Consider the following 13,584-nt stretch of genomic DNA (forward strand, 5'->3'; position numbering starts at 1 on the left):
GAAGGTCTGGCAAGCGTCGGAGATCGCGAACGATCTGCGGAGAGGTCTAGCGATGCAGCTGCAACGGTCTGCTCTCGTCGAGGAGGATCCTCTGCGGGGGACGTCGAAGGCGAAGATCCGAAGAGGCGCCTCCTAACTCCTTTGTAAGGAGAAGGAAGGCCTCTACGGCGAAGAGGAGGGCGAGCCTTACGGCGAAGACGACCTCGAGGCACAGCAACACCATCGTCTGTCCTCCGAAGAGGAGTCGCTGTCATTGCACTCCCCCGAAGGAGAGAAACACCCGCTGGAGAGACTGTTGGACTCAGCGCCTCCTTCGAAGTATGTTCGGAGGGGGGAACTGAGCCTTCAGCAACATCCGCAACAGCAGCAGGGGTTTGACCCGACCTGTCGGAAGCCTCTGCCACAACAACGTCGACAATAGACAGAGGATCTACCTTTGCTATTACCGGTGACTGTTTGACAGCTGCACCCAACTGGATCAAGTCAAACAGGGCTTCCCTGGAGGGCGAGCCCTTAAGCCCCAAGGAAGCCCAAAGCTGTAAGAGATCATCGTTAGCAACATGGTCATCAACAAAATCAATGCCCTCCCCCGGAGGAAGAGGGGGAGCTGCCTCGCTATGGGAGGCAACGCCCTCTCCCGAACCCCGAGATAGGGAAACAAAAGAATGGCCTACGCTACCACTCGACGGTCTCTCACGAGAGACCGATCGAGTGGGAGCTTCGGAGGAGGTTCGGGCAGCGGAAGAAGTCCTTGGAACCTTCCTTCTTCAAGGCAGCCCTTAAAGGAGAACGGTCACGCTTAGACTTCTTCTTACGGCGCCGGGCAAACCTCTCCCACTGGAAGGTAGACCACTCCCTGCACTCACTACAGTTTTTATCCCTTTCACACCGTTGACCTCGACAATACGGACATAAGGTGTGAGCGTCCGTCTCGACCGCCGACATGAACGTTCCACAAGGGCAGTCGGGGAGTCCAGGGCACTTCTGCATGAGAGAAAGGAAGGATGGGGCCAACTTCAAGCACACAAGATGAAAGAAAAAGCAAAACAAAATTAAGGCTGTCAATAATGCAAGGGCAAAGCAGAGATGTCTGCTCATCGCCCGAGCCAAAAGTGAAGTGAAGCAGTTCACCGGTGTGTGAGGGGGGGAGGGGTAGCTAGCTACCACTCCCCTACCCCCTTGCTAACTAGCGCGGGGGTAATTAACCCTCGTTAAAATTCTAATGGCTCGTCATTTCAGCTACGCCGAAAGTAATACCCTATGTAAATAGCGTGGTTTGTATTTCGGTTACGGAACAAATTATAAATTTCTATAGATTCCATGTATGAGAGAAAGGAAGGATGAGGCCAACTTCAAGCACGCAAGCTGAAAGAAAAAGCAAAACAAAATTAAGGCTGTCAATAATGCAAGGGCGAAGCAGAGACGTCTGCTCATCGCCCGAGCCAAAAGTGAAGTGAAGCAGTTCATCTGTGTGAGGGGGGGAGGGGTAGCTAGCTACCACTCCCCTACCCCCTTGCTAACTAGCGCAGGGGTAATTAACCCTCGTTAAAATTCTAATGGCTCGTCATTTCAGCTACGCCGAAAGTAATACCCTATGTAAATAGCGTGGTTTGTATTTTGGTTACGGAACAAATTATAAATTTCTATAGATTCCATGTATTAAAAGTTAGCTTGAAGAATGCCTGTAAGGGTAGACATTGTAAGGCCACAATTTTGGTTTCCTAACCTGTGCTAGCCTGTGTTTCTCACCCCATTCCACTTCCTCTTTCAAGCTACTATACATATATTACTGTGGATAACAAATGGGTTTACAGTACAGTATTTAGTTGTAAAATTAACCTATAAAACCTTGTGCAAAAAACAATACCAAATGATGAATGTGTGAAATTGAATTATGAATACTAAACATAAATATACTCTAAATTGGAATAAAGTAAACACTGCAAAAAAATGCAAAATCTAAGGTTGAGAGGTTAATTACCAAATCTGCTCCCCTTAAAAATGGCAAACTAAAGATGAAGCTAGCAAGTGTATAGCTCTGTTAAATGAAAAAATAATCTTATCACTTATTAAGTACACGTGTACAGTGATCTCGAGTGCAATAGATGATGATATGATGATTTGCAAGAAAACTTAGAACAGGATAAGGTAATAAGCAATTGCATAGCAATCCTCAGTGTAGTAAACATCAGGGAACTATAGACTGAGTTTAAAAGTACAGAAGGTTCGTGCAAAATGTTCACGTAAAATTAATATCATTGGTTGAAACATACCAGAGAATTCAAAGGGCAAAAGTGTAATGAGACTATCTTATGTCTGAAAGACAAGAAACTGGTGAATTTTGAAACATTTGGGACATGAATATATGCATTATACAGAAATTGTAAGGTTGTGATAAAACAAGGAAAATACTTACATTTAATACTAATCTAGACAAAAAAGATTTAATCAAAATAAGATTTATTTTACCTTATCCAACTTTTCTTTTGCTACAGCTCCATTTTTAGCCAACTTTTTAGAAAGTTCCTCATCTTTTTCTGCCGGATCTTCATCAGGGTTATCAACATAAGAGTAAATATTATAAAGGTCATCACTTTCACGTCGCTCCTTCAATATCCTGCCAACATCTCTAAAGATTTCTTGCGCTGTGGGGCAGAAATAAAGCATTAGCATACGAGTAACATATAAACAATCTACTGTATTAATATCTTTATGCTAGCTCTATCATTTAAAGCATTAAACTAAACTTGGAATGAGTTCTCTATCCCCCCTCTTCTGTTTACAACTACTACCTTGTCTATGTCTCCATATATCCTCTTTTTCCAAAAAATCCTTGGTATTCTTAAAGCTTCCAGTCCTTCTACTTCCAAATCTATTATTTTTCAAGCTAATAGATACTCATCCATTTTCACTATGTTCTGAGCCTCAACTCATCTATCTTGGTCCATATATAAAATATCTATTGGATTTTATTACGTAACTATCTGGATTATTTTTGATACAAGCCTAAAATATACCTCCATCCAAATCTAATTTTATCTAAAATTCATAGACTGTATTTCCATATCTAAAAATAAATATCTATTGCACATAAGCATAATAAATCCAATGAACCGTGAACACCCCCCAAACCTTTTTCACCCCATGAGAAGGCTTGTAATTACTCAAGACGACCAAAACGTACGATATAGTATGTTTCTCATTTGATAACAAGGCTTCCATGCTTCTTAAATAACGTAAGGGCTGCCAGTGCAAGAGCCCGTGTCTCACAAAAGTTGGAGTAATCCTAAACAAACGATCCTAAATAATTTCACTTAGATAAAAAATAGAAAGCAATAAAATAAAGTATTATCAATGGGTTCATTTCTGTACATCATTAACATCATGCAATATAACATACGGCTAGAGGGACTTACCTTGAACCCTAACAGTTTCCGGTCTAAGAGGTAAGCAACTATCCCTGGTTACTTTCTTCAACAAGTTCAAAATATCTACATAATCTGGAAATTCCTTTGTCTTATTGACCCACGTGCTTATTCTTTTGTTCACTTCCTCGTAACGAGAACCTTAAAAACAAAGCAAAATTAAAGCACTACTTATTACAGAATCACATATTTCTCAGCCTTAACCATAAAATTTCTCTTATCATAGAAATCCACACAATTTCAGTTACCTGATATGAAAGACAAAAAATTAAAAACATAATGCAATTTGAATATCAAGTGTAGAGTCTATTCAATAAAAATCCTCAAACCTCACCAGTATAACGGAATTTTTTTTCGATAGGACGTCCTGTAGCAGCAGTACATTCAGCAATTTTACAGTAATAATCGTGTAGTCTGCTGAATTGTCTTTTCAATCTAAGAGTAAAAAGAAGGATTTGCACATAAAAATTATTTAATTGTATATATAAATGTATATAAATGTGTATATATATATATATATATATATATATATATATATATATATATATATATATATATATATATATATACACATATACAGTATATATATATATATATATATATATATATATATATATATATATATATATACATATATATATATTTATATATATATATATATATATATATATATATATATATATATCTATATATATATATATATAAATATATATATATACATATATATATATATATATATATATATATATATATATATATATCTATATATATATAAATATATAAACATATATATATCTATATATCTATATATATTATGTTTATTGACAGAAATATAGTGTGATTTATTCATATTTCCTGTGTTTCTTTTATGGGCCTTTTTGAAAAAACATGTTAAACTGTTCGATTACAGTTATAAGTAAGACATATATATATATATATATATATATATATATATATATATATATTATATATATACATACACAATAAAGACACTAACAATAATGATATGCAAACACATTTCATTAACCAACAATCATTCTAATTATAATATTCATATATTAATATCAATGAGATATATTTAAAGGTATTTGCTGACCAAATAAGTGATATATATTTCATAATGAAGTATTTTTCCTACTGCTACTAAGCAAATAGCACATATTCATGAACAGTAATTTACGAGATTTCTTTATCTACAGAATTTTTTGGCAAATGCTTTAAAAATAAATACAGTGATTCAAACAAGAACTGTGGAGGTAAGTATTACCTGTCTTCTATAAGATAGGAAGAATTATCCTCATCATCAAGATCTATTTCTTGCTGCTCCAATTCTTTTATTTTTTTAGATATTTCCTGGAAAATGGGTACCGTGAGAATAAATGGAAAATAAGCCCAAAATAAAGCTAAAAATATATTTCACATCAAACTTGATAATATTTACACAATTCGGATCAAGTTACTCTGCTGTCTATGTATAAAGATGATAATTACAATAAAGATGTGTAGTAAAGGTGGTCTAGTTGAAAGGCCCTAAGCCACTACCAGGTCAAAAGATCTGATCCTCATATGTTTTAAAGAGTGCATCCAGTTATTTTGTTCATCTTAAGCTTGATGCTTGTTAAATATAGGTAGTAGGTTGGCTTGGGCACCAGCCGCCCGTTGAGATACTACCGCTAGAGAGTTATGGGGTCCTTTGACTGGCCAGACAGTACTACATAGGACCCTTCTCTCTGGTTACGGTTCTTTCCCTTTGCCTACACAGACACCGAATAGTCTGGCCTATCCTTTACAGATTCTCCTGTCCTCATACACCTGACAACACTGTGATTACTAGACAATTCTTCTTCACCCAAGGGGTTAACTACTGCACTGTAAATGTTCAGTGGCTACTTTCCTCTTGGTAAGGGTAGAAGAGGCTCTTCAGCTATGGTAAGCAGCTCTTCTAGGAGAAGGACACTCCAAAATCAAACCATTGTTCTCTATTCTTGGGTAGTGCCATAGCCTCTGTACCATGGTCTTACACTGCCTTGGGTTAAAGTTCTCTTGCTTGAGGGTACACTTGGGCACACTTTTCTATCTAGTTTCTCTTCCTCTTGTTCTGTTAAAGTTTATATAGTTTAAATAGGAAATATTTATTTTAATATTGTTACTATTCCTAAAATGTTCTATTTTTCCTTATTTCCTTTCCTCACTGGGCTATTTTCCCTGTTGGGGCCCCTGGGCTTATAGCATCCTGCTTTTCCAACTAGGGTTGTAGCTTAGCATTTAATAATAATAATAATAATAATAATAAATACATTGCTTATAGATATAAACTTTCTTAATGTCCTTCTGTTTTGTTTTTGAGTATCTTTCATCTACTTTGTAAAATATATCTACTTAAAATTTCAATAATCTACTTTTTTTAGGGTTAATGTGCTGAGTGTTTAGGCTAGAACATGGAATCCAATATGACAATTATCAAAGAAATATTGTTTCCTTTGCTTTAGGGCCAGTGCATAAACATTCAAATTACGGATTCAGGGTGTATAAGGGAGACCCTCAAGTTTAGGGACTACTAAACTTGACACAGCACCTCCAGTGCTGAAATCGTCAAGCTATCTGGGATACGTCATCACAGAGAACCATCATTACAGCCAGAGACATTGCTACCTGTGCACTAACTTGCGCCCAGCCAACATCTTCATTCCAGTCGCTAAACCAATAACACGTTTCTTGTTTTGTCTACGGTCAAGTGAGGAATCTTTGTCTACACTCAAAGGTAACAGAAATCATGTTATGTTTAGTTATCCATTATTTTTAATAATAGCATTAAAGTAATAAGGGTTGAATAATGAGGCTCCTTCAGGTGAGTAATTTGTTCCTCTCATCATTCCATCTGTCTAGATCTCACAATAGATGACTTGTCCAGACAGTTTTGCATACAAAATGGACCTTTATTCAAGTCTCTTTTCAGAAGATTCTAGCATTATTTCCAAATCTCCAAACAGAACTGTTTACAGCAAAAGAGAACCACAAGCTGCCACTATTGGTAGTTCTGAAAGTAGATTCTCAAGCAGCGGCAAGCGGCATTAAATTGGGATCGTGGAACAGATAGCTGTCGATTTATGTTTTCTCTCATGTAGATTTTGGGGGCTTTGAACATCCAGCAGCACTTTTCAGGGATAACTGAGCTAGCACCCCCCTCGGCCCAAACAACCAATGATATCCACTGCTCTAGTATCTGACACCAAGGTCACACCAGCTTTGGTCTGCCAAGCTGTATTAAGAAGTAGGGAGTCAGATTATTTTCGCTTCCTCCTTTCTGACCCAGAAACTTCCCGCTTGGATTTTCTCTAAGGTATATGTGGTAGGGATTTCTCAGCTCACAACATGACATTTTGCAAGAGGTCTTCATCCACTAAAGGAATAGGTCACCTTTTTCAAATAACCCTGGACTTCTTGGCTTCTTTTTCAGTCCACCTCTTTAAGGATAAGATGTTTAAGCCATAAAAAAATTTTGACATCCATATTGGCATTTACAGAACCTCTCAACCAGGCATTTGGCATGGAGTTAAAGAAATATTTCATATGATCTTTTTCATTAAATCGACCATCTCCTCCAATCCCTATAGTACCTTAGTCCCTGGATAGAATGTTTGAGTTTTTGACAGGTTTAGATAATTCCTCAATTTCCCTTAATAAAACACTAAAAACTATACTTTTGTTAACTTCAGCCCCAGGAACAAGGTCAATAAGATAATGCCTTTCAGAATGATCAGGCGTTTATTACCATCATTCCGGGTTGTCTCTTAATCCTGACCCCATGTCTCCTATTCAAGACAGAAACCAAAAACTCCTCCCTCTTCATATTATGACTCTAGAGTCAGGAGATGGTAACCTGTCTAGTGTCTTCTTACAATTATACCAGCAAAGATCCATGCCTTCAGAAGACAGTTTGTTCCATTACCGGACTAAGTACTTATCAAGTACTTAGTCTGGTACTTGTTAAAAAAAGCTGATCCTCTCTCCATACCCTAAACCCATGATTAAAGAAAAATTGCTTCTTCACCAGCATTCCTAGATAATATGCAATTTTTGGACATCTAGAATGTAACGATTTGGTCTGGGTATACAGCGTTCATTAAGGAGTGCAACTCATGACCTGTGGTTTGAATTTTGGCAATTCAGATTACATTTTTTGCTAAGTAAACATTTAGATTTTGTGTTTCAACTATTTTTCTTAATAACAAAAAAATTGGTATCGCTAAAAAGCCCTTTTTGTATATAAACACAGGCCTCCTCAGAATGTACACAATCATTTTCAGAACTGGGTATATTTTCATTTACTTTGTATTAAAAAATTCCCAGGATATCTATTTATTTTAGTATCCTACATACAGTAAATTCACCATTTTCTATTATTTCCCAACGACTAGAGTATTAGTTTTCTTATATTCAATATGGCAGTTATTACTAGTATTATTATTACTTGCTATGCTACAACCCTAGATGGAGAAGCAAAATGCTATAAGCTCCAACAAGGAAAGTAGCCCAGTGAGGAAAGGATATAAGGAAATTACAAGAGAAATTAAGTTAAAATAAAATATTTTAGGAACAGTAACAGCATTAAAATAAATATTTCATATATAAACTATAAAAACTTTAAAAAACTAACAGGAAGAGAAATAAGATAGAATAACGTGGCCAAGTGTAGCCTCAAGCAAGAGGACTCTACCCCAAGACAGTGAAAGACCATGGTACAGAGGCTATGACTTTCTTGAGAAAATCCAAGTTGTTGGCATGGTCACTTAGAAAAATTCTTGGAATGTAACACATTCTTCAGGACATCACTACCCTCACTAAAATGTTCTCAAAGACTTTATTAAACTAAGGCTCTACCACTGCTATAGAGATATTTTTTACTTAGGTGCAAGATTCAATTTCTAATGATTATTTAAAAAATTAAATATCTATTTGACGACGTATATTTGGTTCATTGGTTGTCTAAGGGGAGATGACTTTGACAACATACATTATGTCCATCAGTCATCCAGGAGACAAAGACTTTGAGGATGAATATCATGTCCACCAGATGTCTAGGGAGCAGAACTTTGAGGATATATATTATGTCCATCAGTCATCTAGGGGGGGCGACTTTGAGGACGTATGTCACATCCATCGGTTGTCAAAGGCAACTTGTTTGTTTAGTTGTAAATGGTTGTCCTCGATGGTGTACAAATCTGCTGTTATTGCTCTCGTATTAGTCTTTGGTAATTACATATTAACCAAAAATAAGTTGTTTTGAGGAAGGGTAAATTAATTTTGGGGGAGGTGTCGTATGATCTTTGAGATTCCACACATCCCTTCCCTCATGCAGAGGAGTGAGAGAATCGATTCTCACCCTGACTTGGAAGACAGTGGTTAGGCAAAAGTTGGTACGAATGTAGCACTGTAGTGTTGGTTCTCGGAGATGAATTATCACCGATAGCTAAATTATTTCATCTCTGGAGGTGTAGAGTTTAATAGTGGCCGAACTCAAGGGTCTCCCTTATGTACACAAAGTTAGTGCTTTGCATCTTGATACACTAGCCCTAGACCAGAGAAGACCATATTTCTTGGGTAACTATATCGTATTTGATTCACCTCTTTTGGCCTATTACATGAAAGTTCTTGTAGACCACACAGCATCTCTCCCAAACTTTTTTTTTTTAACTTCCTGTTATTAGCCCTTCTAGGAGGAGAGGAGTACCCTGTACAATTTGTTATAAAAGCACATACAGTACAGTACAACATTCAAATTGTACACACGTGTGAAACTATGGAATTAGCAAAATTTTCAAAGGACAATTTTCTCACCTATACCTCATTGAGGGTATAACATATTGTGGCAAACACTTATTTTGGTTTTAAAGCCATACAGAAGGTTAGCTCAATTTACCCAAGACCATTATATACACAAAATCTGAAATTCTGATTCCATACTTATAACTACTAAGTGTTAAGCCTAGTTGATTCAACTAGTGCATAATGATGTAGAAAACCAAAACTTGCCTACCCTAAATAATAAAGTACAATATTAATAACTTTTAAAGGCTCCGATAGCCATTCGTCTAAACCTTGATGTCTACATAGCAACCTTTACAAAAGATGAAAAAAAAAAATTATTTACAAAAGAAAAAATACTGTCAAAGATAAGGTTTAATCAACTAAAATTTCAGCCATATTTTGACTTTTTTTTTTTTTTTTAAATAAAACCCTATGGAAAAATAATATACAATGTAGTATGCTAAACCTACTTTGGTTTAGAAATGTTTACAATAAAGTTATAGGACATATAAATTATTTCATGAAAAATCTGAAAAAAGTTACATATACTAACCGCCATTTTCTTTTCAACTTTTCTTAATTTCTTATTTCTCTTTATGTCTTCTTCCGTTTCCTCTGGTAAGGGGCTTGCAGATGAGTGGTCTCCGTTATTCTTTGGGATAGAAAAGAGAACAAAAATGCAGTATATAAAAAGAAATTGTAAAATTAATAGTAATCTTCATAAAAAGAAAATTCTTGTGGCAGCCAGAATTTTTCTTTTTTACTTCCCTCCATAAAGTTAATTCTAAAAAATCATATCTAGTATCAGATTAATAATGAAGACAGCATAATAATATATTAATTAATGAATAATTTTCAGAATTACTTCTATATTACTTTCAATAAACTATGAATCTTTTGTCTACATAACATTTTCATAGGCATCTTGACTGCAAAAAGTTTTCTATTTCAACAAGATAATTCTGTTTGGATGTTAATGCAGGTGAACCACCAATTTTATGGCAACTGATGGTCCTTCACCTCTTTTAATCTCTACAAAATCATGAGAGGGAGGAACTTGAAAATCCTACAACTGCCAGACTAGTTTACTGGGAGACCAACAGATGGCTCTGTATTTAGTAGGCCATCCATTTTTTTTGCACTCCACCTGCTGGTGGGAGTCTTTCTTAATTATGAGATTGTAGCTTATTTTACTTAAATTTAACCCTAGTTAATTATCTGCTTCTTTTCTCATCAAAAGATTAGTTTTTTGTCCATTGTATAAATTATCATTATACAATATAGTACACTTTGTGTCAAAGGAAAAAAAATGGATATTTTCTTTACATTTCTGTATAACGCAGGCTCCGTTACTAAGGAATAGTTTTATATCTTTTTGACGGCTATTGTGGTATTAATACACAATCATTTAATCACTTTGCAATAAATATAAACCTATTTTACAAAGAGAATCATAGTCTTTTACTATTATTTAGAGTAAAATAACACAGATTCCTGAGAATTCATTATATACAGGAATTATTTCACAATGAATAGAAAGAATTTTTCTGTTTAGCAGGTTAGGGATGTGTTGAAGGATTATTATTAAGTTGACATCGGATGGTTTGGCAAAACAGGTTAATGTGGCAAGGCTCTGGAACCAAGGGTGCCAGAAAATTGGTGTTGTACCTGTACTAGATCATTCCCCAAATTGGATATCAAAAGGGGTCAATGTTAAATCATATATGAACTTTTCATTTTTCATTTCTTAGTGCAGCATCTCACAAATCTAAAGTACTGGATACATCCTCTAGATGGCTTTTACTAACCTCAAAGTAGGCTTAAGGCCTGCAAAAACATCAATGCTGGTTGACTGGATATATGTAATAAAGATATCTATTTCCACATCAATTAGTCCAAAAATGGAATTAATATTTTAATAATAAAACCTTTAAAACCTTACACATATGGTGGATCATGAAGTTGGTACTATGAAGAAAGTTAGAAAGGGTGAGCCAGGATAAAACATGCCAACTAAAACCTATGATGGCTGCATGAGAACTGAATTTCATTACCAACCACAGACGAAGGTTCATAACACTGAATCCCCTACTGCTGCTACCTCCGCGGTCATCCAAGGCACAGGAGGAAGCAGTAGGGCCTACTGGAACTACGTCACAATTGCTCGCCATTCATTCCTATTTCTAAGACACTCTCTTGCCTCTCTCACATCTATCTTCCTATCACCCAGAGCTTCCTTCACTCCATCTATCCACCCAAACCTTGGCCTTCCTCTTGTACTTCTCCCATCAACTCTTGCATTCATCACCTTCTTTAGCAGACAGCCATTTTACATTCTCTCAACATGGCCAAACCACCTGAACACATTCATATCCACTCTAGCTGCTAACTCATTTCTTACACCCGTTCTCACCCTCACTACTTCGTTCTAACCCTATCTACTCGAGATACACCAGCCATACTCCTTAGACATTTCATCTCAAACACATTCATTTTCTGTCTCTCCTTCACTTTCCTTCCCCACAACTCCGATCCATACATCACAGTTGGTACAATCACTTTCTCATACAGATCTCTTTTTACATTCATGCCCAACCCTCTATTTTTTTACTACTCCCTTAACTGGCCCCAACACTTTGCATCCTTCATTCACTCTCTGATGTACATCTGCTTCCACTCCACCATTTGCTGCAACAACAGACCCCAAGTATTTAAACTGATCCACCTCCTCAAGTAACTCTCCATTCAACATGACATTCAACCTCGAACCACCTTCCCTTCTCGTACATCTCATAACCTTACTCTTACCCACATTAACTCTCAACTTCCTTCTCTCACACACCCTTCCAAATTCTGCCACTAATCGGCCAAGCTTCTCTTCCGCGTCTGCAACCAGTACAGTATCATCCGCAAACAACAACTGATTTACCTCCCGTTCATGGTCATTCTCGTCTACCAGTTTCAATCCTCGTCCAATCACTCAAGCATTCACCTCTCTCACCACTCCATCAACATACAAGTTAAACAACCACGGCAACATCACACATCCCCGTCTCAGCCCCACTCTCACCAGAAACCAATCACTCACTTCATATCCTAACACATGCTTTACTACCTTTGTAGAAACTTTTCATTGCTTCCAACAAGCTTCCACCAACTCCATATAACCTCATCACATTCCACATTCCTTCCCTATCAACTCTGTCATACGCATTCTCCAGATCCATAAACGCAACATACACCTCCTTACCTTTTGCTAAATATTTCTCGCATATCTGCCTAACTGTAAAAATCTGATTCATATAACCCCTACCTCTTCTAAAACCACCCTGTACTTCTAAGATTGCATTCTCTTTTATCCTTAATCCTATCAATCAGTACTCTACCATACACATTTCCCACCACACTCAACAAACTAATACCCCTTGAATTACAACACTCATGCATATCTCCCTTACCCTTATATAGTGGTATAATACACACACAAACCCAATCTACTGGAACCACTGACAACACAAAACACATATTAAGGGGACAATCTCAGGGTTATATGATGAAAAATGGGAAATTTTTTTTATTGTCTTATGATAATGAAATACCCTTCTCAAACGCATTCCCGATGTCGGATGCCGTGGTTACGCATCGGTGCCAAGCGCACGGACCTTTAATTGCGTAATACTCGTGGATTTAAATGCCCAACTGCAGCTGACAGGGGGGTGTAATTTTACCTCTTTACTTCAGATATCAATATCTCAGCAAAAAATTTAGATATTTTCAATCTGTTTGTTTTTGCTGATAGTACAAGCTTTTTCCCTTCTGCCGGCAGCATGAGCTAGAACTGTGCTCTTGGCGTTCTCCCTACAGCCGCCAGTAGCCTTGAAACACGAGTGAGGAAGGGTTTATGTCTGGTTTCGTCTGGTTTTCCCATATTGTTTCGGTATATAATCATAATGATTATGAAGCTGGGGCATTTTAGATTGCAAACCCAGCTACAAAGAGTCTGGTGGTGCCAAATGATACCCTTCAGATACATATTATCACCTAATAGTATACTAAACACGAGCTAGGTGGGTGAGAGGGGACTGGGTACCAGCAATCCTTCTACAAGGCTGGGGCTCATTATGATATATTTTTATTATCTTTATCCTATTTCTACATTTTAAGGTTACACATCATAGGAAACAAGATAAATTACCAATAAAACATTAATTAGAACACATTAGAGGAAAAAATGGTTAAAAGAAATGAAATTTACAACATTTAATCTTTAACTGCGATTATCTCAAAACTTGTTTTTTTAACTTTAAAGTTATAGAACTCGGTTATTTATAAAGATAAAACAGTTTTGTTA

At 36.6% G+C, this 13,584-nt stretch overlaps 1 protein-coding gene across 50 annotated transcripts in view; it reads right to left on the reverse strand.

Moving 5' to 3' along the window:
• The window catches only part of LOC137647080 (calponin homology domain-containing protein DDB_G0272472-like), a 216,226-nt gene that overhangs the window by 27,163 nt on the left and 175,479 nt on the right, over nt 1-13,584 (reverse strand). For all 50 annotated transcript variants that reach the window (XM_068380251.1, XM_068380280.1, XM_068380266.1 and 47 more), the window contains 5 exons: nt 9,787-9,885; nt 4,693-4,778; nt 3,760-3,860; nt 3,417-3,566; nt 2,470-2,645 (listed from right to left, as the gene is read on the reverse strand). In XM_068380251.1, coding sequence (XP_068236352.1) covers nt 2,470-2,645; nt 3,417-3,566; nt 3,760-3,860; nt 4,693-4,778; nt 9,787-9,885 — 612 coding nt within the window. The remainder of the gene's footprint in view (nt 1-2,469; nt 2,646-3,416; nt 3,567-3,759; nt 3,861-4,692; nt 4,779-9,786; nt 9,886-13,584) is intronic.

Source organism: Palaemon carinicauda, chromosome 9, assembly GCF_036898095.1.
Source record: "Palaemon carinicauda isolate YSFRI2023 chromosome 9, ASM3689809v2, whole genome shotgun sequence".
Taxonomy (NCBI): domain Eukaryota; kingdom Metazoa; phylum Arthropoda; class Malacostraca; order Decapoda; family Palaemonidae; genus Palaemon; species Palaemon carinicauda.